This window comes from Bubalus bubalis, chromosome 8 (genome assembly GCF_019923935.1).
Source record: "Bubalus bubalis isolate 160015118507 breed Murrah chromosome 8, NDDB_SH_1, whole genome shotgun sequence".
NCBI classification, from domain to species: Eukaryota; Metazoa; Chordata; class Mammalia; order Artiodactyla; family Bovidae; genus Bubalus; species Bubalus bubalis.
In genome coordinates, this window is record NC_059164.1 from 30,520,248 (window position 1) to 30,548,107 (window position 27,860).

Consider the following 27,860-nt stretch of genomic DNA (forward strand, 5'->3'; position numbering starts at 1 on the left):
ACCCTCGAGGCAGCCCATGCAAGATGGGTGGAGAGACCATGCAGGGTGGTCCCCCAAAGAGTCGTGGGTGGGATCTGGTCTAGGAACTGAGACAGTGATAAGGGGATTCAGTGCAGGATAGGTCACCCAGGAGGATCTGGGAGTGGACAAGCCTTACTTGGGGCGGGGGTAGGTGCAGAAGGGTCCCAGGCACAGTGTGTTGGGGTGGGCAGGAGAAGAGTTCGGCCAGACTTAAGTTCTGGCTCCAGTCAGGGGGCCTGGGCAAGAAGGCAGAGTGAGGCCAGGTGGCAGCAGCCAGGAATATAATGACAACTGAAAGGACGGGGTTCACCCTCACCGTGGACCCTCCTTACCCCTGGGGAGGCAGCAGCTGGCTCTGCGCTGGAAGCAGACCTTGCTGTGTGGATTCCAGGGCTTTATTCGTCTGTTTATTGCAGGCCTTCACGTCTGCTGGGACTGTACTGTGGAGTCAGCAGGGGCGCCGGGCCGGGAAGGGTGAGGCACCCTTCCGCTCTTGGCCCACTGCCATTCCCTCCCAGCTGAGGCCCAGCCCAGGTCAACGGGACACAAAGGACCATGAACAGTTCTTATTTCCCACATCAGCCTAGTCACTTCCTGAAACAAAACAAAACCAATTCTCTAGCAATTGCAGATCTGCACCAGTTTTCTTAATAGCCTGGGGCTGAAAGTGATCTTAGAGATCTTCTCCCAGATTGCTCATCTGATGACTGAATTGCTGGCTGGTTTTAGGTCTGTTGGAACATCTCTGGTAGGGAAGAGCTCGTCTCTGATAGCGAAGGCAATTCTGCCCACCTGGGCAAATCCTGGTAGAGCCCCTGCCCCCCTCCCTCCAACCCTAGCGAGCTCTGCATCCTCAGTGTGGCTTCAAGATTCCACACCTTTGTAAGGAGCAAGTAAGTCTCACATTACTTATTTAGCAATTGTCTGGTGCATATTATTTTCATCTGGCATTCTTATTAGTAAGAATCAATGAATCTCCCCATGTAGAACAGCAGTTTAAAGGGGGGTACCAAATTATTTATCTTCCCAATCTCTTTAATCCCTGGATGGATAACTAAGAGGGCAGAATGTGAAGAACTTGTATGCTATTGAGGTTTACTTCTATAGGTTGGGAGGTGCTGCTGAAGGATTTTGAACTAGGATCTGTATTTTAGCAAAAAAAAAAAAAAAAGAAAGAAAAAGAGAGAGGAAAGAAAAAAAAAATCAATTTTGAAAGGGAATATTTACATGAAAGGGAGGAAGCCTAAATAGGTCACTGTAATGGTTGAAGTAATGGATAGTGAGGGCCTGACCTCATGCAGGGATGTGGGGACACAGCAGCTGGTGGAGAACTAGATGAGCAAGGGCTGTTGGATGTGAGCAATAAAGATAGCTCCCGTAGTTTGAACTTGGCCATCCATCCCCATACACGGTTCTCCAGGAGAAACAGACTTATCAGATATGAGACACAGAGCCATGGCTGCTGGGAAAGGCCCTGCCGTTGCCTTAATTCTCCCCGGTGTCCTAGAGACTGCATTAGTCAGCCGTGGTGAAATGCTGCCCAGGGGTCGCCCACCCCACCCCTCCATTCAGTCTCAGTAGCTTCTAATGAGGGTGTTCTCTCTCTCCCTCAAGTGACACATCCTCCACAAGCTGGAGAGTCCAGTGGATGGAGACACCTCTACCTGGGCACTGCGGGTCTCACAGCAGAAGAGACATGGCGGCCACAGGCTACCTCAAAGCTTCAGTCTCCAAGCCACACAGGTCACTCCTTGCCTTTTTCACTGCACAGAGGATGACATTTGGTCGGTACCCAATCCAACATAATCCTCCTGCAGGGAAGGATCAGCACATGCCAGAGACCAAGCTTGACACCAATGGGCAGGATGTATAGAAGGGCTAGAGAAGAGTTGGTGTGACAGTCTAATGTCTTTCCAGCCTGTGGAGCATCATTACCACCCCTCTGCATCCCACCCCGGCTCTTGTGCTGCCGCTGGCCCCGGCCTCGAGCATCCCCACAAGGGCCTGGAGCTTCCCTCCATGTCTGGGCTGGCTAGGTAGAGCACCCCATTCCACTTGAGTGGGGTGAGGTGCTGGTGAGGGTTGTCGGACTCTGCACATCCCAGAAAAGGACGTAATTTCCAACACAGCATGTTTAGGTTCTGCGATAACTGCATAAATGATTTTGGCTTCCATGGGCCACCTGAGAATCTCCTCAGCTACCTGTAGCACACTCTGGGTAAACGATTCCTGAGTTTCAATCTGAGCATAATATGGTACCAGAACACTGGCTATAGAGTCCCCAAACATCACAAAGCAAGACGTTCTGAGGCGTGAATAGTGTATCTTTAACATAATCTTATATTTGGAAAAGCAGTTTTTTAAAAAAACACTTGAAAATACAAGGTAACAGTAACTTACATAAGTTTTCACCTTATATTGCTTGGCCATTTTTACATATAAATTATTGCTTACTAGCTTTGATAAATACACAGCACAGTCATATGTACAGAAGCAGAAAGCATGAGATATGAGAAAGAAAATACTGTTAATGGCAATTCTGGTAATTCCACAAGTGTTTCATATTTACCAGCTCTTCTAATGGTGGAAAACTACGAAGTGTAGTCCCTGAGAAGTTAGGTAGGCGCCCTGATCGCAGGTTTTCTATCTTCTAACTGTTAACACAAGCTGACAAGGTCACAGCACTCAAGAGTCCTTGCTTCTGGTTGACTTCATCCCAGTCTTTAATAAACAAGTGTAATACGAATACAATAAATAGGCTATGCAAATAAATAATACTCTGCTAAAAAATGTTTAGTATATACAGCTTTGCTTTATATAGTACATTTTCATTTAACTTTTTGGCAATTTTAAAAAACATTTTTCCAGCACTGGTTCTAAGCACAATGGCTCACTGGTTAATAAGCAGGCTGAAATTTTAAGGACACGTCTTTGAAGCATTTAAAAGAAACTCTGCATTAGACCGCATTTAAAAGAAACTCCGCGTTAGACCACCACAGTGGATCTGATCTGCCGCTAGTTTCTGATTAGTTTGGATTCCCTGTGCCACCCAGCGACACTTGGGATCTGTGGTGAGTGATGCCCACAACAAAACCACAGGGTGGGGATCAGGGCAGCCGTCAAGGCCAAGCTCCAGGGATTGAAAGCCACCAACACCTTCTCTTTCACACTACTGCTTCTCCCTATGCAGAGGTGAGTACACCTCTCCCCACAAATTGAGAGGGGTGGGCTTTTACTTTGTCCTCATGCCTCAGAATTTCAGGTATGCTCTACCCAACTTGCTTGTGGATAGGGGTCTAAGACAATAAATTTATTCTGAGATATCAGAATAAAGTAAATGTAGGTGATAATAAGTATCACTACAACCATTCAGCAATTGTACAGATTGTAACAGAGTAAATTTAAAAACTGTGGTCTTTGGAGCATCTGCAAATGCGTATGAAAAAATTTAATATTTTTGGAATGGTTATGATTTTGCCTATTGGGAACTGTTGCTGGGGCTTCCCTGGTGGCTCAGATGGTAAAGAATCTGCCTGCAATGCAGGAGACCTGGGTTCAGCCCCTGGTTTAGGAAGATCCTGGAGAAGGGAATGGCGCTACACAGTCCAGTACTCTTGCCTGGAGAATCCCATGGACAGAGGAGCCTGGTGGGCTACAGTTCATGGGGTCACAAAGAGTCAGACACAACTGATCAACAAGCACACTGTCCTTTGCTAATTTCTAAAGAGGGCTGGTTTGCTGGAATGCTGACAAATCCAAAGACACACAGGACTGTCTGAAAGTTGTGCTGTAGCAAAAAGAACCCTCTTAGAAGGGCCCATGCACTCCTCGCTGGTGAAGGTTGCTGATACATGAGATGTTTCAGAGTGAACGGAGATTTTATGCAACTGTGAAAATCTAAGAGTTGGAAAGGAGCTTATACATCTTCCTGGTGAGGGAATATGACCTACCCCTATTAATAGGGACCCAGCTTAAATTCCGTGCAGCCTGCTCACTGGGACAACTCCAGACTTGTTAGAAAGAGTCTCATGTTAAGCTTGATCTGGTCCCCATGATCCTGCTTGAATCCTTCAGTTCCAGATTCAGGCCTTCTCAGTGCTTCTGAAATTTCTGAGACCTGCTGCCAGAGAAACCTCTGGAGACTGTTGTTAAATTTCAGAAGATTTGGAGATTATGACTTTCAGAAGATGGGGATGGAAAAGCACATCTAAACAGAACAAAATCCTCCTTTCCTTTTGCTGCCCTGAGAGCCATGTGAGCCCCATGACTGGGGGAGAGCCCGAGAGCCACGTGAGCCCCATGACTGGGGGAGACCTCAAGAGCCACGTGAACCCCATGACTGGGGGAGACCCCGAGAGCCATGTGTGCCCCATGACTGGGGGAGACCCCGAGAGCCACATGAGCCCCATGACTAGGGGAGAGCCCGAGAGCCACGTGCACCCCGTGACTGGGGGAAACAGAAGGCAAGCGCCCTTCTCTTCCCAGTCTGTTTCCACTCATACCACTTGGGGGTAAACTAAATGCACCCTCAGAATCTGTTCAGGCCCGATGTACATGTGGATTTGTTTGGCCATGCACATATCTGAGCTGAGGTCCAAGCAGCAGGTGCTGTGCTGAAATAGCTCTCCACTGGGGCAACTGCAGTATTTCTAGACGGAGCAGTGTAAATCTAATGCGAATAATCACCAAACTCTAAAACACAGAGATGATGTCAAAACAGCCTCACAGGATCAGAATGGCTAAATGCTACTGCCTAAGAATAGAGAAAAGACCAAAACACACGGGTGCTGTCAGCCCACACCGTCACCAGTAATCGCCAAGGGGAGCGCCTCACTGTTTGATCAGCCTCGTGAGAAATCGCTTTTCCCTGGTTCTGATGGTTCTGATCGCTTCCAGTGAGTCTCATTCCATTCCCAGCTGCCTGGGGCATTTCTCTGAGTGGACCAGCCCAGGATGGTGCCTTTCTGTCAAGCTCTGTTCATTTTCAGGACTGAAGGACGCAATGGGACAGACTCTCAAAGTCCTCCCCAAATTTGCTCCATGCGGTTCTTTCGAGTGATCTCTCCAGGTCAGCGTGGTTGCCAAGCCCAGGGAACAGCACTGCTACGAAGGTGTCGGAAAGCACTGGACACATCTCAGTGCTGACGTGCTGATGAGAGGAGGAAGCGGTTCTGCACAGGCGCCGAGGAGAGGAGCTGGCAGGGCTGGCGAGAGGGGCTCCAGGGCCACACGTGTGGAAATGAATGGACCTAATATGGGAAGCAGGAACTTTGTATTTAAGCGAAGTGACAAGGATCTGGCTGGCAGGGATGGATTTCAATATTGTTTCCCACAGGTCTTTTTTGTTCATTTGAAGGTTGAGGCAAACCATTTCGTGAGAACAGCCAGAGGTCTTATTTACCGTAGGAGCCCCAATCTCTAAAAATGGAAATAAAAAGAGATCTAAAAGACTGAGACTTTGAGAAGAAAAAAGAGGCAAATTATAGAAGGGCCCCCTGCCTTGGTTGGGAGGTGGGCTACAGGACTTCTAAGTGTCCAACATAAATCAGATATTTGGATCTCTGGGGGCTCTTTTCATCTGCTGAAAGACAGGCCATTGCCACTGTTTTATATCCCTTCTTCTTCTCCAGGGAGCACTAAGCGCTCCACTGATCAAATCCCATGTACACCCCTGTACTGGTGCTTCTCATTCCAGAGTGTAGGCACGAGGTGGCCGAAGCGTGAGAACACGAGGGGACTGCCAGGTGCAAGATGATGGACTTATGTGACTCTGTCACCCCCAGAAACAGTTACAGAGTGCCCGCGACGTGGCAGGCACTGTGCTTTTGTCAAAAATTGTACTGTATTTGAGGAGAGATGAGAGCTTGTCTGTACATGTAAAGAAAATCCCCAGAAAGTAAACAGTGAGTCAGTTTCTTAAAGATGACTATTTTTCCGTATTGGCAAAGCAACTTAGTCTAACTCACTTACAGTTGTAAATCAAGTTGTGCAGAGATGAATTTTACCCACAAGCATACAGCACTAAGTGACTGAGCTGCTAAGAAATGCATGCCTCGACGTTTCTCTTCTGGAGATTAGAGCAGGGGTGGCAGCTGCCAGTGCTCACTGCCTCCTTAGACACAAGTAGCTCTTGGTGATGTCCTAGTTTGTAACGATGGGGACCAGTCCATCTCCATAGAAACCTAGAGATGCCATCACTGTCTTTGAGTGTTCAAACGAGCTCCTACTCTGACAGCCTATACACAGCCATCTACTGCCAGGCCAAGTAAAGCTCCCCTCTGGCTCCTGTGCACTCTAACTGAGCTGTCTGGTCACCGCAGGACAAGGGGCGGCCTCCTGCCTTGACGCTGGCACGTCGCAAAGTGAACAATGGATTGGCTCAACGCGGTGATCCTAAAAAGCCAGACTTCTCATTTCGAGAAAGTTTCTGCCTCTTCTGCCGTCTTCTTTCGATAGCAGCCTCTCCCCAACTCAGGTGGCTGACATCACTTCCTGAGCACATTCTGGCTGGCTTTGCTGTGTGCATCTTATTGTGATACGCTGATAAAACTCAGCAACTTTTCTCGCAGGAACATAACACGCTTGGCGCTGCGGTTCCGGGGGAGGCGAGGCAGTGCGTGGTGGGGCTCATACCCGCGGCTCGATCCTGTGCGAGAGCTCGAACAGGGCTTGCTGGCTGTCAATGATGTACAGGTGATGCACGTACGACTTTAGCTCCGGGTGCTCTTTTGGAGATACGTCACCTCCTATGTTGGGGAAGGGGGAAAAAGTCAATCTCATGAGAGCAGTAAGCTATTTCTAAATACCAGTAAAACCCTGCATGAAGATACAGTGTAACTCCAGAAGGTTGACCCTCATTTGTCATAATCCCAGAAGAGATGTCTGTTTGCTAATCACGTAGATGCTTTCTGGGCTCAGACTAGATTCCTCAGGTGAGGTGATTAGACTGGCAAGATATGTTTTACCAACCCTGATAGAGAGAGTGATGTCTCCTCACATGATATAGTATTTAGTGGTTGTTATGATCTTCACCCCCAAACGGGAAACAGCACAGAAACGGCAGGTAAGTGGCAGAGCGGGACTGGAGCCCAGACCACAAGGCCCCCAGGTCCAGGTCTTGGCTCCCCACTAAATGGCCTTTACAGGCTCTTGCATAGGCTGGAACTGTCAGAAATCACTGCTAATCTGGTGACTACATGGACACAATAGTATTTTATTTTTTTAACTATTTCATATAATTTTTTGGTGTCCTTTTTTTTGCGGGGGGGGGGGGGGGGTGCAGGATTTAAGGGAGCAACTGAGTGAACAGACATTGCTGAAGTGAACTGACAGTCTGGTTAACAGGCAAAGCAGGTTCAGGAAGTGTGTGGATGGGCTGACATTTGCCCAGCAAAAGACAAGGCAAGGGGGTTCCTACTCCCAAACGTCCAGCAGACCAAGGGCCGCAAGAGGCTCTGGCGCACTGTGAACCCTGCCTGCCATGCTGCTGGCAGCTGTGGTAAGGAACCAGAGATGAAGTAGCCTGGACAATGGGGCAGCCCACTTGCCGTAGTCAAAAACAAGCAAACGAAAACCCCCCCCTCATGGCCTGTGGAGATGGGCTGAACTGTGAGCCTCCATGATCCATGGGGTTTCAGATGGAGAAGCAGGGGGTGAGTTCAGCTTGAGCAGAAGGAAAAGGCCCTCAGGAAGCTGAGCATTCTAATGCAGAAATTTTTTCTATTGGGGAAAACCTATTTTTCCCCTCCTCTGTGACAGATATGTTTTCTAAGGAAATAACTTAAGGTGTGCATATTATGGATGGCTTGTAGTCCTTAGCCATGATGCATGACCTTTGCAGGGAACTCTGTAATTCAAAGTGGCTTTCCAAGTGCTGACGTTGGTTAACCCTGCCTATATAAACTGTCAAAATGAATTTAGGTAATTCAGTTCCAAACTTGATTTTTAAAGATAGGTAAATACAAAACACCAAATGGCCTGACGGTCATTAAAATTTCTCCTTTGCTTTGTGCCTTGCAGACTTATTCTCTGGTGATGGGAGGTTGACTGCAAGGTCAAGGCCAGCCACACTGCGCTAACCCTCCTGCCCACATGTGCAGTGTATATAGACCAGAAGCCCTTGGCAAGTGAGACCGAGGCCCCAGAATTTGCTGAGAACCCAAAAATGCCTGGGAAGCAAAGGAGGGTGAAAGAAATACAAATCCTTTACTCATCAGCAATATTATGCTTATACCTTTGAATGAATCTCCATGACAATGTTCTTAGCAATTTCTATTGAAACTGCATTATACTTGAGTAGTTAATGGAGAATTATAAAAGCATGTATCAAATAGTATTTGCTGATGTGAACATTTAGAAGATTAGGTCCTGTATTTATAATTCTCTTTCAAGTAGAAATTTCATAATTCACTCAGAAGTTCACTCCAACTGCTTTGTTGGAGGACAATAAAGCTACTCAAGACTGGAAACGGAAAGAAAATTCTTAAGAGTATGTAACGGAAAGAAAATTCTTAAAGAATACGTACCAAAATGTTAGCAATATTTTCCTTAGGAAGGAGGACTCTGATCATTTTACTTTACAGTTCTGTATTGTTGAAAAACATTGGTTTACAATGAGTATGTATTATTTAAAATTAGGTTTTACTTAGTGGTCACTTCTGATTGATTTATAATTATGAACTCTGTCTTTAAAAAAAAAAAACAAAAAACTGCCTTTTTATCTCTAAAGTCTGTGCAAAGTGAAGGAAAGGGTACCAGCCAGGCGGTCTGAGGAACGGCCGAGTGAGTCAGCCTCTCAGAGCCGGGGTCTTCTGTTCTGTATCCACAGAGTCAGTAACCATTCACTAGCCCTGGGGTCAGGATTCCACTGCCTATGTGAAAGCTCCCTGAACTCAATACATTTCAATTTCCTTCCTTCCTGCAAAGTCTTAACATCATTTAAACATAATGTAAATTATTCCTGAGACTTAAAAGGAAACAAATATTCCTACATACATTAGTCTCAGTGGGGAATCTACAAAAGAGCTCAGAAAAACACTTTTTCAGTGAAAGGATGCTCCAGACAGGAAGTTTTCACTGGAGAAGAGAAAGGATTCTGGAAGACTACCTTGGGCACTTTTACAAACTATATTCCTATTCCAGGAAGGCTCCAGGCAGGGAGGTGAAGGACAGGGTCACCCCTGATAAGCCCACAGGTCATTCTGAGCCAGAGGACGAGCAAACAAAACGTTCAGGGGCGGGCGCTGGAGTGAGAGCTTCTGATAGTTTTAAGTCACACTGTGCAGTGAAAACCTGCTGCTGGGGCAGGATGAAGAGCTGCCATTTCTTGTCTTACTCTCTATCCCAAACATGCAGTGATGAGACGGAGAAATACAATACATGCATATGATGTGAATATTACATTTTACCACCTGTTTAAATTTTCTATCAGCAAATACTTGTGAAATGGCCACAGTCTGTACCAATGCGTGATAAATGAACATTCCGTAACCAGCTTCAACGACTCACCAAACTGGTTGGTCCTGCAGTGTCTCAGGGTTCGGACAGTGTCGGCGATCATGTGCTGAAAGGCAAGAGAGGAAGCACATGAGTGGAAGGCTCATTTCTGGTGTCGCTGAAGTAGCAGTGCTGCAGGGCTGAATGGTCTAATCCCACTGGATGTACACAGAAGAGCTGTATTTGGCGCTAGACCTGGCTTTAATTGAGTATACTGAGTTTGGATTACAAAAGAATATCCAGACCTTGTGTGCAGAAATAGTGGCTCTCAACCCCAGTTGCACAGATTCTAACCAAGACTTGTAAAAACATACTGTAAAGAACACAGCACAAAACAACCTACTTAACACAAGAAAATACCTGTAAATACTATGACTGATAAGGAGTTAATATGCAAAATATATAAAGAGCTCATATAACTCAACATCAAGAAAACAGACAACCCAATTACAAAACGAGCTGACGACCTGAATAGACATTTTTCCAAGGATGACATACAGATGGCTGACAGCGTATGAAAAGATGTTCCAACACTGTTAATCATCTGCTGCTAAGTCGCTTCAGTCATATCGTTAATCATCAGAGAAATGCAAATCAAAACCGCAAGGAGATACTACCTCACACCTGTCAGAATGGCTAACATAAAGACCACAAACGTTGCTGAGGACATGAAAAAAGGGAGCCCATGCACACTGTCGGAGGGAATGTAAACTGGGGCAGCCGCTATGGAAAACAGTATAGAGGTTCCTCAAAAAACTAAAAACAGAGCTATCATATCCAGCAATTTCACTCCTGGGTCTACATCTGAAGCAAATGAATACTAATTCAAAAGACATATGCACCCCAACATTCACAGCAGCATTATTCACAGTTGCCAAGATAAGGAAGTGACCTAAGTGTCCATCAGCTGGTGAGTGGATAACGATGCCGTGACATATATACATACATACAATGGAATACGACTCAGTAAAAAGAATGCAATTTTGCCATCTGCAACAATATGGATGGACTTGGAGGGAGAAAGACAAACACTGTATGATATCACTTATACGTGGAGTCTAAAAAATAAACTAGTGAATATAACAAAATACAACAGATTCACAGAAATAGAGAGTAAACTAGCAGTTGGTCACCAGTTGGAGGGGAAGGAGGGAGAGGCAAGATAGGGGAAGGGGATTAAGGAGTCCACATTATTACACGTAAAATAAATAAACTACAAGGATATAGTACAACATAGAGAACATGGCCAATATTTTATAACAACTATAAATGGGGTAGAACCTTTAAAAATTATGAATCACAAAGTTGTACACCTATAACTTATATACTATTGTATACCAACTATACCTCAAATAAAAGGAAAAAAAAGAATATTTAAAAGATAATATATTTTTAAAAATGCAGCATGTCCAACCTCAACCTACCTGTCCACATTTGGAAGGCAGGTTTCACTTCAGAAGTTTCACCTCCTCCCCAGGAAGTCTTTCTGAGGTCTCCCTTCTGGACTCGGAAGGCTCCATTCTCCACCTCCCCGCCACTCTGGGTACAGTGTTTACTGGGCTTGTGGTGTGATCAGGGTGGGACTTTCCTCCTCTCTAGACCAGCTACCACAAGAGGGCCTTGCGGCCCCAGCACCTACCATACAGCACATACGCAGCCTCACACACACCTGCTGAACGGATGCAGGCATTTTGTGGAATCAAGGACTCAAGAAACTCAAATGGTGATAGGAAAGGGGATGTTTATGACAGACAAACATCTTCTAAAACATCAATATCTTTACAGAGACTGTTCCCTGCTTATTGTTTACATTCCCTTTCCTAGTCTTCAGTTTTCTGCTTTAATTCCTAAAGTTCTAGAAAGTTCTTTTCATCTCCAGGGAAAGGTTTCTTACGCAGCTCCTTCCTGTTGACAAGACCCCTCGTCTCATACTCGTGTGCCTGCACTGCCTTCCAGCTCGCTCTACCATAGTCAATTTTCCATGGCAAAGGAAAGACAGCATTTAGGACAAGACCAATCTCCACTACACTTCCTCCTGTGCAGTTGGCAGAATAATCTCCAAACATCTGTCATCCTGTTCCCACGCTCTGCAAGTCTACAGTGACTCCATACGCCGTTTCATACAAAATTCAAACATCACCCTATAATTCCAGAATCAACATTATTCATAATCTGGTCCTCCAAACCTTCCTAAGTGGGTATCATCTTTTTCTTACTAATTGAAATATAGTGATTTACAGTATTACAATAGTTTCAGGTAGACAACACAGTGATTCAAAATTTTTATAGATTATACTCCATCTAAAGTTATTATAAAATATTGGCTATATTCATCTGTGTTGTACAATACATCTGTATATAGTATTTATTTTATACACAGCAGTTGGGACCTTGGGCCATCATTTTTCATGTCCTGCCCACAGGCACTGAACACAGGGTAATCTATAGGCAGCAAACCCTCAACAAATTATGGCTAACGTAATAACGTTGACACTAAAACAATTACTTAAAATGCAGCAGACCTCCAGAAACATTATTTGAATATGACCTACTTATTAGATTGTTCTCATGGGCTGCATTTCTATTGTATTTCTACTCAATAGTGAAAAAATTAAATGGGACAGTGATCACAGCAGCAGCCCGAGTTGCAACTGTAAAGGAAATGAGACCTGACTCATGTCTGTGAATGTATTGTTAAATTTCCTTCCCCCAATTTTCCCACTATTCCCAGGACCGCTCTCTCGCTGTTTTAAGGTGTGGCGTCACCTCGATCCCTATCACGGGCCATGCGCACAGCTGATGCAAGGCTGGTACTCAGGGCAGCACCGCAACCTGAGCCCAGATCTCATCTTCAGGTTTTCCGAAGTGGGAGGGAACAGCTACAATGAAGGATGATGTCTTAACATTGAGGGATAAAGAGAAATATAGAAGAATGCATTTTTTTCTTTATTATTTAATGGTTTGAGGCTGATACGTTTGGAGCCGCTAAGGCAGCGAGGGGAACAATAGAAAACTTATTACATCCAATGAAGCACTTCTGAGCCTTCTCTGTTCTCTGATCTAATGCGTTGGCTGGGATCAGCCTGATAAAGATAATACACTGAATTATCTGCTTGCTGGCTAATATATCCATCATAAGGAATTGGCTTCCCACAAGTTAATCCAGTTAGGATCTGCTGGTTCATTATTGTGAAAGATGATACTATTTTAGCTTAAGTGAAACCCTGTCTTTTGCTAAGAAACACGCTGGAACTACTGACTCTAGTAGGAAATTCAGTTTCATTCTCTGGCATCCCAGTAAAACATAGGGCTTTAAACAATGTAAAATAGAGTTTTGTCCTTCCAGAAAAAAATTCTGACTTCACCCTGAATTCTCTGTGCAAGGAGGAGGGGTCAGCATACTGCTTCTTAAGTGCCATCTGCTTTGAGGACCAGGAACTCAGTGACGCTACAAAATCTGCTCCCTTTAGAAATGATGTGCTAGCCGAGTATGTGACGGGTACGCGGTGCGACAAGGGCCTGCTGCACACATGGATAACTGCGCTTATCTTCTAGCCAGCTGTTTAGTAAGAGTTCTCTTCAACAATTTAAAATTTAAAATGAAAGATTACCTGTTTATACCTCATTATTTCACTAAGCTTTATTAAAATATTAAGGGTACATACAGTATTGACCCTAAGAGAAGTCCTATGGCCAGTCTGAAGTCTTGTCTCTGTGAAAGCAAGGCCCTAGACTATGTTGGTTGGCATCAAAAGGCTTCTACTGGAAAAAGCCAGGGAAGACCAGAGACACTGGTCAGAGTGAAATAGAGAGGGTGCAGGAAGCCTTCTACTGCTCTTTCCAATCTGTGCATTTTTCAAATTGTTCCCTCACTTGGAGAGCTCCATCTGAGAGGAAATGACACAATGAACTTGAGTCACTGGTCCCGTTTAGGAAGAGGGTCAACCACCAGTCTACCTTTCACAAGAGACAAACTCAGCGTGTACCGAGCGCCTCCTGCTCTCCTGTGTTCCCATGGGTTCCTCAGGGTGAGGGGCAGGAGACCCTCAGAGGAAACGCCCCTTGGTGTTTCACACCTTGCCCCTCCTCTTCACACACGCTCACCCAAGCTTATCTGGCGTTCTTAAGTGGAGGCGTTGGCCAAGATTTGAAATAAATATTGACCAGCAGCTTCATACTCCTGTGGTTATTTCATTAATATCAAACACTGGAGACAACCCACCATCAGGCTAGTGTGTTGCTGCCTACAGTCTAAGGCCACAAATAGGCCCTGGGATCTTCAGAACATTACTGGGTGACACAGAACAAATCTCTAAAAAATAATATTTTTAATACAAAAATAATACTTTTAATACAAGAAGACTCAATACTTTAAATATCTATTTCAAAAAATATATATATCTATCTATTTCAGGCTGCATTGGTTTGACTGAAGTATCTAAAATAACTGAGCTCAATTCCAAAGCACATAGTGTTGGGAGAGACTTGAAAAGTTATGGACGTGTCCACTTAAACACTAACTACCCAGAAAGCGATCATCCTCAAATTATTAAAACAGAGCTATGGCAAGATACCCTAAGATGTCAGTCTTCCAGATCCCAGCTGCTTGGGTTTTCAGGTTGTACAAGGGCTGCCTGCACTGACACCGTGCCATCTCCTCCCGTGTGAGTGAGTTACTCACAGTTAGAGCTGGGCGCCTAGGAGGCAAAGGTCAGAGGCTAAACCTTGTTTGGACTCATCAGCTGGTACTGTTCTTTGGTTATGGTCTATGGCCCCCCAACTCACTCAACCTTCTCTCAAATGCCTGACCTGGTCTCACAGGGAACCAGGGGCCCATTCCTGAGAGTTCACACGAATCCATTACCATTACTAAAAAGGTCACTCAAAGGTCAGGGTCTATGGACAGGGGTCACTGATATCATCTTTAATCATGCATGGCAGGCTCATCTCTGACACGAAAGTTCATCTGTCAAACAAATCCATTCTTGTAGTCAACAGGGTCTCCTTGGAGCAGTCCGATTTCACAGTTGCTCAGCCCTTACAGGCAACTCCGCCTCTGCCCTCAGCTGGTGAGAAAGGCTAGGAGGAGCCTGCTGCATGACAGAGCACCCAGGAACGGCCAGGAAGAGGCATTTCAGGAATGTGTAAGAAGGGGCTCGCTGGGGGGCCCCTTCTCACGGGCTCACTTTCTCACTTTGCATGAGGTGGTCTCACATAGTGGTATCACCTGCCCACAGGCTGATAAATGGGTGGTCCTTCCTTTCCCAGGCAGACCCGACAAATTCTACCTTCAGATCCATAAAGGACATACCTCCCCAGGAGGAGGAGCAGTGCTTGCCAAGACACAGGAGGACGCCTTTAAAGCCACAAGGCTCAACCTTACGAGTGTGAATTCCTGCTGACAGGAACCTTACCACTTTAGTTCTAGTTCAGATACATACACTCAACCACTGGTGTTAATCTAATGAAGTTCCATTTTCAAAAATAAAAAGCAGATGTTCATAATTGGCTCTCAAAACCTTGGCAGCACACTTACTTCTTTTTAATTGGGATGCATTTTATTGACAGTACATAACATGCAGCAAATAAATCACCACCAGTTCAGCAGAGAACGTCGTCTCCCAGAGCAAGGAAAGTACGCATTTCCCTTAGAGTGGGTAAAAAGAGAAACAGTGAAATTTTACCTACCAGTTTTTCAAAGTTGACAAGATTATCCAGAAATGTTTTATTTCCCTCATGAATGAACGTTACATCTGAAAATTAAAAACAAGAAGATGCATGTACCATTAGGAACAGGTCATGAGTCAGGGCTGGAGAGGTGTAGATGCAGGGCAGCTTATTAATTTTTCTTCAACATTATGGATTATTTCCCGCATTAGACCAGGCAACTTGGAGCTGACTCTGTACAGGATGCAATATGAGAGGGCATAATTTATGTGTGTGGAGGCAACATTCTAGCATTCACAGTGTGTATCTTGCTCTTACACTGTAGGCTTTGACTTCAACCCACTTAACATAAGCTAACACTATTCTACAGCTTAACTGGTCCATTATGTTTTTAGGCCAGAGCAGTGAACAGAAAAGAACTGAATACCCAACAACAAAAATTATTTTGATATTTATGTATTTGCTTTTTAACAATCCCTGGTAAAGTGAATGGGGTCTGCGTTACTTAAAACATCGAGGTTTAGTTGTGGATGTTCAAACTTAGATTTCTGGTTCTAAAAGCCAGGGCTGGTGTGGTTATCCAAAGTGAGTGAGGAAAGGGACAGGTTAGAAATGACGAGGTTTCTGGGTCTATTCAACCACTGGAAAGCCAGGGTCACTGATGAAAACAACGTAAGGGAGGGAGGAGAAGATGCATTGTCAGAGGAGGGAGTGTGACATTCGACTTGCGCCTCGCTGCATTTGAAGTGACAGGAGACATTCAAGTAAAAACCTCCCTTTGGTTGCAAAACTTACAGGAATGCTTCTTCAAAAGACGGGGACTAGCAACAGTGACAGCAGCTAAAGCTCCAAAGGGGGGTGACTTATAAAAACTCAAACCAGAGGGTGAGTGACTGAACCTTAGGGAATCCTCACAGACAAGAATCAAAGTAAGAAATATACTACAATTTAAAGTGTGCAAATAATCATGTTATATCACAGACATGCAGGGCAAACCAAATGAAAACCATTTTCAAAAATCTTCTTAAAATGACATGATATAAAAGACAGAGGTGAACAGATTAAATTCCTCTAAATAGAAAGGGAAAGTATTTGCATTTAGTCAAGACTTTGATTCTGCTGGTCCGTATGGAGGGCTTCCCTGGTGGCTTAGAGGGTAAAGCGTCTGCCTGCAATGCAGGAGACCTGGGTTCAATCCCTGGGTCAGGAAGATCCCCTGGAGAAGGAAATGGCAACCCACTCCAGTACTCTTGCCTGGAATATCCCATGGACAGAGAAGCCTGGTAGACTACACTCCATGGGATCACAGACTCACTGAGCGACTTCACTTCACTATGGGGTAATTACAAGGCAGGTGCTTGGGAAATTGGCCTGAAACACACTTAGCTGCTGAGCTTTAAACTGGCCACCAGAGGGCGAGACCAATCACACAATACACTGATACAACCCTTTTCTCAAGGCATCCTTTATACACAGTTTCCACCCCACCGGACTGCAAGGTTTTCCTAAGGTTTTTTCTTTCTTTTTTTAAACTGATGTCTGAGCAAGAAAACAATTCACCATTACACAGTCATCTGACGAGCTCTCTGGTTATTTTATTATCTTTCACTGTTTTGCTTTCAGAATAGAATTGCAAGCTTTATATCTCTGACACAATATTTAGAGAAAGAGCAGCTAACACAGCTAACTTGTATTCTTTCTGTACAGCAAGCAAAGCACTGTGTGCACACTGTTTACCTTAAACTCCACCTAGGAGCCTGGTATCTCCTCACTCCCGGAGAATTCAGGTTACAAATGCCCTGTCCGAGTTCTTGGACCACTTCCCCGGTGTTCCAAGGCTTGTCATCCCCACCCTATGTTCCCAAGATGAGGATCATAATACAGCTTATATTTATCATCAGTGTCAGACATGGCACTAACTCATTTAATACTCACAAAAGAGTATAAGGTAAAGTTAAGCAGGAAAGAATGTGAAGAAACAACAGTCCAAAGGCGGATGGAGCACAGCCGGCTCACGACCACAGCTCTGCGTCTCGGAGCTAGAACGAGAGCCTGGGCGGCCCGCTTCCTCTCACCACGGTGCCTCTCTGGTACTCGGAAGGACTTAGACATTTCTTATCTTCTATTTCAGTAAATTTGCTAAATTCACTGGATGTGGGGGCTTCTGCAAATTTTACTGTTTCCTTTGTCGCTCATTCTGTCTCTTCCCTCTCCTCTGCCTGGGCGGTCTTGCTTATCCCCAGCTCTCAAGGACTTGTCCAGGTCAGCACATGAGGAAGGAGGCTCTCCTGACGGTGGGGGCTGGCAGGCTGATGCTGACATGAGGATGAGGCAGGCAAGGTATGTCTGGCCAGGTAGGGGGAGAAGAGGGGCTGCTGCCCAGGAGAAAGGGGTCAAAATGGCTGCAGGTTTTGATGCAGGTGACTGACAAGTGTGTCATTAGGAAGTTTGAGTTCAATAGGTGGTTGAACTAAAAAACTGGAGTCTCACAACCTAAGTCATGGGTGGGCTGTGAAGCCGTTGAGGGTCCCCACCAAGTACAGTGCCTGAAATGAGTACCTGCCAGACCCCTTTATCTGGAAACACCCAGACATGTTCCTAACATTTTATATAACAGGACTGGGGATGAACTAACTCCATTTGAAGAGATGGCAGGTGAAAAAGAAGGAAAAACATGGAAGCACCTCAATCTTCCTTTTATTTACACAACTCCACAAATCTGCAATAACAATCTGCTTGAAGATACAGGTAGAACCTAAGTTTAACTTCAGACACCGGTTGACTATTCACTCTACTGGAAGGATTACCATCTCCCCAAACACCATGACATAGATTACTCAACTGCTTTTGACCTTGAGCTCAGCTGGAACCTTTCTTCAACACTTACTCAGGGTTTCCTGTTCACTACTTTCTGAAATGGACTCCACAGTAGGGGGAAAGTAAATCAGAAGTGAGAAATTCACAGGCAAATAGAAAAGCTGATAACTGGAAGCATTTTTAGGTTATGTGCTTACTTTGATAACCTGCATGTTATTAGGAACTGACTAACTCAAAAAATGAAATATGGGAGACCAAATCCTTCCTAATACCCAAGAAGTTTAATCTGGTCTCTTTCTCTAAACAAAAGCAATCCAAAGCAAGAGGCACAAGAGAAGAGGGCTGGGAAATTTTCATGAAAAAGTTGCTTGTTCTAAAGTAGTTTACTGCAAATTTTAAAATAATTTTGCAGTTACTAAAGCTAAGAATTAATGTTGCATATGTTTTTCAAAATGTCTTACCACAGATGTGATACATACATATTTAAAAGTGTCATCCTATTTTTCCTTTTGAAATTATTTCAGACAAAAATAGTAACTTTAAATGCAATAGAGTGCCAATATTATTTATTCTTATAATGACAAAAATAAAGATAAAGGAAAAACAAGTGAGCTTGTTTTTAAAATTCAAGAACTTTCAGTGAGAAAAAAAAAGGGGGGGGCAAAAGTTTAATTTGCTAGAATGAATGAGACAATGTATTTTCAGTAGAAAAAAGAGAAGTTTGTTTTGCTGCCAACAAAGAGCTCTAGATAAACTCAGTAGAGCAGAAAATTGCATCCAAGCTAAGACATAAGTGTGAGGCACCTGACTGCATTAAATATTTTGGGGGAAAACCCACTACTATATAGCAGAAGGCTCAGCTCACATTTAAATTAAAGGGACAATGCTGACCATTTTCTAATCACCTTAAAAACATCTATTGTTTCAAAGTTTTGTCTTTCTAAAATCAATTCCTTTCCCAGATCTGTCTTCCTTTCCTATTTTTCCTATTTGTGTCTACATGATTCTAAGTTTTACTTTCCACATGCCACCACTCCCACTCTCCAGCTGGTGTTTTATTTTAAATAAAAATCACAAGCCCGAATAAACTTATCTTAGAAATAAAAATGAAGAATCAAATGAACTTTTTAAAGTTGTTATTCTGGCTTTACAATCTTTCCTTGTTTCATCCATTTAGAGCTCTCAGAACGCTTTGAGCTGGAGTGAAGCAGTCCATGTGCTTCGTCGTCCTAACTGTCCTAATACGTTACTGTTTCACAGAAAGTCTTGCTTTATACTAGATGAAGACTAGATAAACTGCTGCAAGAATGCACAGCAACTCAAAAGCTCTCCAAGCTCTGGCTGTTCTCAGGAGAAGCCGAAAAGGTTTATTTTCGGCTTTATTGCCAGTGGGACTGGCGATGAAGGCAGGCAGCAGAGGACACGGCCCAGCCAACCAGTTCCCAGGTACTTCATTTTCCAGGCAATTCCACCACACTTATGAGTGTAGGCGCTGGGGCCTGACCCCGCAGAAGGTATAAGCCTCTGAATGGTGCAAGCAATATAAAAGAGTATCCTATAAAAATCCCTTGAAAAGAATCAAAATAAGACCAAGAGAAATGACCAAATCCCTTGTCCTGGAAAGCACACGGGTGGGATGTATACTAAATGTCAGAAGCATGGGCCTGATGAAAACAAACTTCCCTTTCACTAATCCCCTTGGTTTGAAAGAGACCATCAAGATCTCATTAATAAGTTTAACTAACATGTTTCATGATGACTGATCTGCTGCTCTACAGAAGGGAAGTTAGTCGACTAACTTGTAGCTATCACATTCTATCCCAACTGGATTCACTCCTGGAAAGAAGAAAGTACATTCTCTACCAAAACTTTTTACACATGACACTGCTTGTGTTGACCGAAGGTTTTTCTCACACAGCGGCAGGCCATGGGCTGAATCTCTGAAATTTAGGTTGCAAACAAAGAACATAACTGATCACCATTTGGATTCTTCATGCCAGCCTTATTCTTGGCTGAGTTAAGTGGACTGTAGACTCAAATAAGACAAGGCTTAGCAGCAGAATAAAGCAAAAACACAAACAGTTCCAGTGCCAAGTTTTGTGAGTCAAGTGAAAATACTTAGATGTCTACTTAAGAACAATTAAGCATTTCAGGTGTCTCAGAAAGAAGCAAACATGTGAAAAACAGTCACAAGCCAACAGTTAGGTTGGAAGGACAAAAATACTTTAAAGAAAGAAACTGAGATTCCTTTCCTCGCCCTCCGTAGTCAGAGTGATAAATTTCTGGAAGATGGAATTACATAGCATAAAAGACAGATAATTGTTACCTTTAAGCAATAACGGCATGAAGGGGATTTTGGGTGGCTTCATTTTCTTGAATGCGTCTCGGTAGGCTTTGTGATTCAGGGATGGATCCTGCCGAACCAAGCAGATTACAAAGAGAAAGAAAAATCAATGTGCTATAGAAACAATTCTAAATCTACTTTCGCTGTTACAATTTGAACATGATTTAGACATAGAGTGGTTCTTCCTAAGAACAAAGTAGATAAAGGTTTCCTAGGAGAATAAACTCACTAAATTAGGGCAGGAAATCTAGGCAATGAATGAAAGTCAAGTTACTGGTTGACAATAATGGGAAATGACTGCAGAAGAGAGACACCTTTTGATTGCCCTATTATTTTCCCTCCAATAGGTTCCTTAAGTACAGTTTCCTCTCCATAATTTCTATCATGAGGTAACCCCAAAGTCTTTTGTTAGGCACACTGCAAAGAAAAGCTGCCCTCATAATGCACAGATAATGCAGAGAAAACAAAAGAACATTTTTATCGTGTTCTGAAAAGAAACTGCACAATTTGTTATCTCAAAGATATAAGGAATGATAAAAAGGAGAAATGGTAAAAAGAAAGAATAATACATAAGAATTGCACAGTAAATTTAAACTAGCTAATTTCATAGGCTTTGAAATGGACTGTACTGAAAAATCTGCCTTCTGAATATCATGCCAAAAGGACCATTCTCGCTACCTTTTTCCATGAAGAGGAAGAAGCAGTAACCGTTACCCTCCTTCACTCCATTAAGAAGCAAAGCTACCTGTTCATATACAGGTGCACTAGCCTAAGCTACCTGACATGGCAGAGTGGAGATATTGACCACTGAAATCTAGGAAGAAATCTGAGGCTAACCATGAGTTTGAAGAGTAAGTCCACTATGCTCAACTACTTACTGTTAAACTTTCAAGTTCAGAGAAAAGTTTCTTAAACTTCCCAGGGATTTTCTAAAAACAAACAAACAGAAAAAGAAAAGGTCAAAAGAAGTCAGTTATTTTGAGAGGAATGTTCATTAAGTTGCACTATATACTTCACACTTCTGAACATAAATCCCTCTATCAACTGGTTCTACCCTGATTGCTTCTCATTACGCAATTTTCATCATTCCTTAATGTGATGTTCCTAAGACAGTTTAAAATGAATAGCAGCCACAGGATTCAGGAATCCAACTTAAGACAGTCCACACACTGGTGATCTTTTCATGAAAGCTTGGATTTCAGTTCTGTATCCTACTGTTGACAAATGCTCTCACCTTCTTAAATGGTCTTGTTGAGTAGGAAGTAATAATGTTGACTGATATTTTTTGTATAAATGATATAATGATGTTTCACAGCAGAGGTTTAAATAGTGAAAGGCCATGAAAATCTTCAATGATGAAGCCTGTACTTTAGTGGGTAGAATCACCAAACTGGAAAGATCACCCATGCAAACAGTGGCCTGAAGACTGACAGGGGATGGAAACATACACCGTCCTCCCAAATAAGAATTTGGGCCTAAGGAAGAAGGGCCTGGGATTTGCCATCCTGCCCTTACTATGGTGAAGTGGGAAAGCCCAGACTCTTGGTAGTCAGTCAGAGTTTGAATTCTGACTCTGCCCTCTTTCTAGCTGTGTGACTGCAGCCAGTCTCCACGTTCTCTGAATGAAATGGAGACTACTCACAGGAAACGTACAGTCAAGAGTTGGTGCTCAGCAAATTCCAGCAAGTAACACTTAGGAGTGTTCTACAAAATGTGTGGGATTTTCTGTTTCCAAAACAAATCAAAACAATGAGGTAAACCCCTACAATAACTGCACTTTTAAATATCAATTTGATAATTCTGAATATGGACTCAACAACACAGGTTATTCAACCTGTTTGGAAACCTGTGTGAAAACTACTGTTACACACACCAACACATATGTATTAATAAATGGATGATAAATTCAAAATGATAAAATGCAGACACCTGCAACTATTCTTCTGAGCTCCATACCTTAGTCTTTTGGATATCCCACAAAAATGTCTCAGTTGCGCGTCAAACTCAATGCATCTAGGGCCAAACTCATCTACTCAAGGGGTCAGCCATGGGCCAAATCTGACCCCGGGCTTTTGTAAATAAAGTTTTATTGGAGCATGGCCATGTTCATCATTTACAGACTAAACAGGGCTTGCACTTCAATAGTAGACTTGAGTCATGCCAATGGAAACCACATGCCAAAAAAAATATTCACCATCTGGCCGTTTACGCCAAATGATTGCTGACCTCTTTTCTAGTTCCTGAAACCAACTTTTCCTCTATTGCCTACTTAGGCCAGTGTGATCATTTTCCAGGCCAAGAAACACTGAAGTCATCAGCTCGAGTGGGCTTCTCTCTCTGAGAACCCAATGGCCTTGATCATGTAACAGTGACAGGCAGAACCAGGATTTGGGAGACCTGGAACATATAACATTTTGTGGGCCCTCTTTTTTTAATAAAAAAAGAATATAAAACTTTTGTAAATTTTGCAAAGATATCTGCCATCCACGTGAACATACTGCCAGGAGTATTGCAAATGAGAGGCCTGGTAGCTTAAATTCATAAGCATCTCAGCAAATCTGCCTCTGGACAAATGGAGCTTTTGAAAGGACCAACATGGAACTGTAACCGTGCCATCACGGGAGAAAAACAGAAAACTAATTCAAGTTAGGAGGCATTTTTCAATTTTTGTTTCTTTCATATATATTATAGAACCATTTTGAAGACCACTTGATCAAAATAGTTCCTAATACCTTTTAAATATAGCAGTGTGTACATGCCTATCTCAAACTCCCAAACTATCCCCCACAACCAACCATAAGCTAAAATGGATAACCAATAATGTATAGCACATAGAACTCTGCTCAATTGCGGCAGCCTGGATGGGAGGGGAGTTTGGGGGAGAATGGATACATGGATATGTATAACTGAGTCCCTTCACAGCTCACCTGAAACTATCACAGAATTGTTTGTTAATCAGCTGTACCCCAATACAATATAAAAAGTTTAAGGAAAAAAACAGTTCCTAAGGACTTGAGACACTAATTTATAACATTTGTTTCTAGTGGTACTTCTCTCATTTAAACCATTTAAATCAATTTACTTTAAATAAGGACTTTTCGGTGGAACATTTCCCATTCAGTGTTATTTGTCCTCTCCCACCCACTCCGTCCCTCCCATGGACCCCCAAGGCTCACCTCCCAGGTCTGAGACAGCCGGCTCACAGAAGCAGTGTTGAGACCCATCACGATAGCAAAGAAGGAGTTCAGGTTTCTCTGGGCTTTGCAGCTATGGATTAAAGAAAGCAGGAGGCACTGTTAGGCAACATCCTTTTGCCAGATGAGCACAAAAGATAAAGCTGCCAAGACTCTCCTAGGCCACAGGGTTCAACCTCTAGGGCGGGGCTGAACTCTGCTCCATGACCCATGTGCCCCTGAGAGAGGAGTGGTACCTGCTGAACAAAAACAAATTCAAATACTTCCGCTCATCATTGCCTTTAGGAAAAGACCTGTGCTTTTTAAAAAAATTAATTTAATTGGAGGGTAATAACAACATTGCAATGGCCTCTGCCATACATCAACATGAATGGGCCATAGGCACACATGTGTCCCCTCTCTCCTGAATCCCCCCACCCCGCCACGTCCCTCCTCACCCCATCCCTCAAGGCTGTGGCAGAGCACTGGCTTTGGGTGCCCTGCACCACACACCAAACTCCTACTGGCTGTCTATTCTATACGGTAAAGTATATGTTTCAGTGCTAATCTCTCAAATCATCTCACCCTCTCCTTCTTCCACTGTGTCCAAAAGTCTGTTCTTTATGTTTGTGTCTCCTTTGATGCCCTGCACGTAGGAGCATCAGTACTATCTTTCTAGATTTCATATATATGCATTAATGTACAATATGTCTTTCTCTTTCTGATTTACTTCACTCTGTATAATAGGCTCCAGGCTCATCCATCTCATCAGAACTGACTCAAATGTAGTCCTTTGCATAGCTGCATAATATCCCACTGTATATATGTACCACAACTTCCTTTTCCATTCGTCTGCTGATGGACACCTAGGTTGCTTCCATGTCCTAGATACTGTAACTAGTGCTGCAATAAACATCAGGGCACGTGTATCTTTTTCAATTCTGGTTTCCTCAGGGTATATGTCCAGTAGTGGGATTGCTGGATCATTTAGGGCTTCCCTCATAGCTCAGCCGGTGAAGAGTCTGCCTGCAGTGCAGGAAACGCGGGTTTGATTCCTGGGTTGGGAAGATCCCCTGGAGAAGGAAATGACAACCCATTCCAGTATTCTTGCCTGGAGAATCCCATGGACAGAGGAGCCTGGTGGGCTACAGTTTATGGGGTCGCAAGAGTCAGACATGACTGAGTGACTAAGTATGCATGGTAGTTTAATTCTTAGTTTTTTAGGGAATCTCCATACTGTTATCCATAGTGGTTGTATCAGTTTGCATTCCCACCAACAGTGTAAGAGGGTTAGCCAAAGCAATCTTGAGAAAGAAGAACAGAACTGGAGAAATCAACCTTCCTGATTTCAGACTATACTATACAGCTACAGTAATCACGAAGTATGGTACTGGCACAAAACCAAATCTAGACCAGTGGAACAAGATGTAAAGCCCGGAGATAAATCCACACACCTATGGGAACTGTATCTTTGACAAAGGGGGCAAAATATATGTAATGGAGAAAAGACAGTGTCTTCAACAAGTGGTGTTGGGAAAACTGGTCAACTATGTGTAAAAGAATGAAATTAGAACACTTCCTAATGCCATATGCAAAAATAAACTGAAAGTGGATTAAAGACTAAAAACACCAGAGCAGAAACTATAAAACTCCTAGAGGAAAACATAGGCAAAACACTCTCTGACATAAATCATAGCAAGATCCTCTATGACTCACCTCCTAGAAAAATGGAAATAAATACAAAAGTAAACAAATGGGCCCTAATTAAACTTCAAACCTTTAGTACAATGAAGAAAACTGTAAGGTGAAAAGACAACCTTCCAAATGGGAGAAAATAACAGCAAACAAGGCAACTGACAAGGAATTAATTTCCAAAATATACAAGCAGCTCAATACCAGAAAACCAAACAACACAATCAAAAAAGTGGACATAAGACCTAAACAGACATTTCCCCAAAGATGTGTGCTCTTGATACCCTCTGGACACTTCAAGATTCCTTCTTTTAAAAAATCTGTTTTGGATGCATTTACAATTTCAACTGAAAGCTCTGACGTTCCTGTTTCTTTATAGATCCCAGACTCTCATTATAACAGCTCCTGGGTCCTGTCTCTTTAATCTGTATGTTGCCTTTCTTTTTTTGGCGAGTCCCTCTTATCTCATAGGTCTAAGCTCCCCTCCTATTACATTTAGACATTATTTCCTTTTCTCTCAACAAAATAGCTACTATGTTATGCATATACTTATATATTTAAAGTATGGCATATATTATGTGGACACTGTCCCATATTTCTAATTTGAGGAAAAAAGAAATATAATGCAAAACAAGACCATGTCAAGCTCCAATAACTCTGGAAAGTTATCTGCTCTGTAGAATGTCAATCTTGCCCTTCAACTTAGTTGGTCAAAACTCCACTAATTTTCAAAGCCAGCTGAGGGGGTTTGATCCAGCAGAGGGAGGATGGGCTTCCAGGTCAGCCATCCTAAACACTCCTTAGTCTGGAATGAATTAGAAAACAACTTCTCTGAGGCAAGTTTTTAAAATTAAAAAAATTATCCTAACTAAATATGAAAAAAAATGAAAGTGCTTAGCAGCAATAAAAAGTACCTGGAATTTCTTTGGAAGGAATGATGCTAAAGCTGAAACTCCAGTACTTTGGCCACCTCATGCGAAGAGTTGACTCATTGGAAAAGGCTCTGATGCTGGGAGGGATTGGGGGCAGGAGAAGGGGATGACAGAAGATGAGATGGCTGGATGGCATCACTGACTCCATGGACATGGGTCTGGGTGAGCTCCGGGAGTTGGTGATGGACAGGGAGGCCTGGCGTGCTGCAATTCATGGGGTCGCAAAGAGTCGGACACGACTGAGTGACTGGACTGAACTGAACTGAACTGAACTGAATGTGTCCTCAGATGTCATTTCTTCCATGACATCTCCACCAATGGCTCAGATGGAATTTGCAAACAGTGTATATACAACTCCATATCCTGCTTTTTCAGGTATACACTGTTACACATTATGGGTTCTTGACTGTTATCATTAACGGCTATAGAACACTTTATCAAAAACATATTTAAATAAAATTAAAAATTTATTCTCTTATTGTTGATGTTTAAATTATTTTCAATTCAACACCATTCAATACAGAACGCTACAATAAATATCTTTTGTATATAAAACTTTTTACTGTCTGATTTTTTAAATTAAGTTATACTTCAAGTCATTACATGATTGATCAAAGCAATCATGACTTTAAGATTCTTGAACATATTTAATAACTTCTGTTTCCCAAACCTATACCGATTTCCAGTCGCACAGGTGAGTGTACGGGAGCAGGGTTCCTGAGTTCAGGACCAGGAAATGATTCTGGTCTCTGAAGTAATATATAGAGCTGGCTGCGCCCTGCCTGGTCCCGTCTAAACCTGTCTGCTCCTGGAGCCAGTTTTGTGCACTGGACACTGCCTAGGACAGCTGCGCCTGGGCAGCAAGGCAGTGGGGGTCGGCCACAGGGAGCATTTCGGAAGTTTCAGCCTCCTTGATAGGGGAACCTGGGAAGGCACCGTTGCCTATACACCTGCTGTCCAAAGCAACCGGATGAACACAGCCCTGCAAGCCCCTCACTGCTGGGTCTGCAGGGGGCACGGTCTGTCCCTTTCACAGTCTTTCTGTCCAACTTTGGACTCTGCCTGTGGTTTCCTGGTAGGCACGAGGACTTGATATTCAGTCTAATTGGCCCTTCATCTGGTTTCTGCCAATGTTCTCCCAGGTGGAGCCTGCTTGGAATTATCCATGAATAAACAAACAGGACACTTTCCTGGCCTATGGTGTAAAAGTCCACCTGTTTCTAAGAGCTAAAGGAGCCTAAAGGATTCAATACTGCAACTCTGCCTTTCTTCTGCCCTTTGTTCCCTCATTCCACCCCTCCTGTCTCATCTCACCCTGGCAAGCTCAGGCCAGCCAGGGCAGACTCGAGTCAGCTCCATCGCTTCATGTGATGATGCTGGGCGCCTCTGCTGAGGGCCCTGTGTTGAGAACAGCCCCATCCCTGTGCCAGAAGCATCTTAACTGGATGCTCTCCCTTTCTCCCCCTCTTCCCACCATAGTGCATGATGGGAGCCCCACTGGCTCTGTCATTTCCAACTAGACATTTTTATACTCTGTCCAACACTCAAATGCACAGTATACAGCAAAACTTTCAGATAGCATTTGTTGGAGTTGAAAAGAAGACCCTGGGGGCAAATCATTTTATTATTATTCACTATAAACAGTATACTATCTGCTTTTATATTAAAAAATCATTTAGCTACAAAAACATCTTTAGATGTAATTCTCATCTTCTTATC

General features: G+C 43.3%; 1 protein-coding gene across 3 annotated transcripts in view; it reads right to left on the reverse strand.

Moving 5' to 3' along the window:
• Window positions 1-2,338: 2,338 nt before the first annotated feature.
• RAPGEF5 (Rap guanine nucleotide exchange factor 5) overlaps window positions 2,339-27,860 on the reverse strand; it is a 236,156-nt gene continuing 210,634 nt past the window's right edge. For all 3 annotated transcript variants that reach the window (XM_044946529.2, XM_006074858.4, XM_044946530.2), the window contains exons 21-26: window positions 23,521-23,611; window positions 21,223-21,273; window positions 20,327-20,414; window positions 15,205-15,269; window positions 9,529-9,583; window positions 2,339-6,767 (exon numbers count right to left, since the gene is read on the reverse strand). In XM_044946529.2, coding sequence (XP_044802464.1) covers window positions 6,649-6,767; window positions 9,529-9,583; window positions 15,205-15,269; window positions 20,327-20,414; window positions 21,223-21,273; window positions 23,521-23,611 — 469 coding nt within the window. In that variant the 3' untranslated portion in view covers window positions 2,339-6,648. The remainder of the gene's footprint in view (window positions 6,768-9,528; window positions 9,584-15,204; window positions 15,270-20,326; window positions 20,415-21,222; window positions 21,274-23,520; window positions 23,612-27,860) is intronic.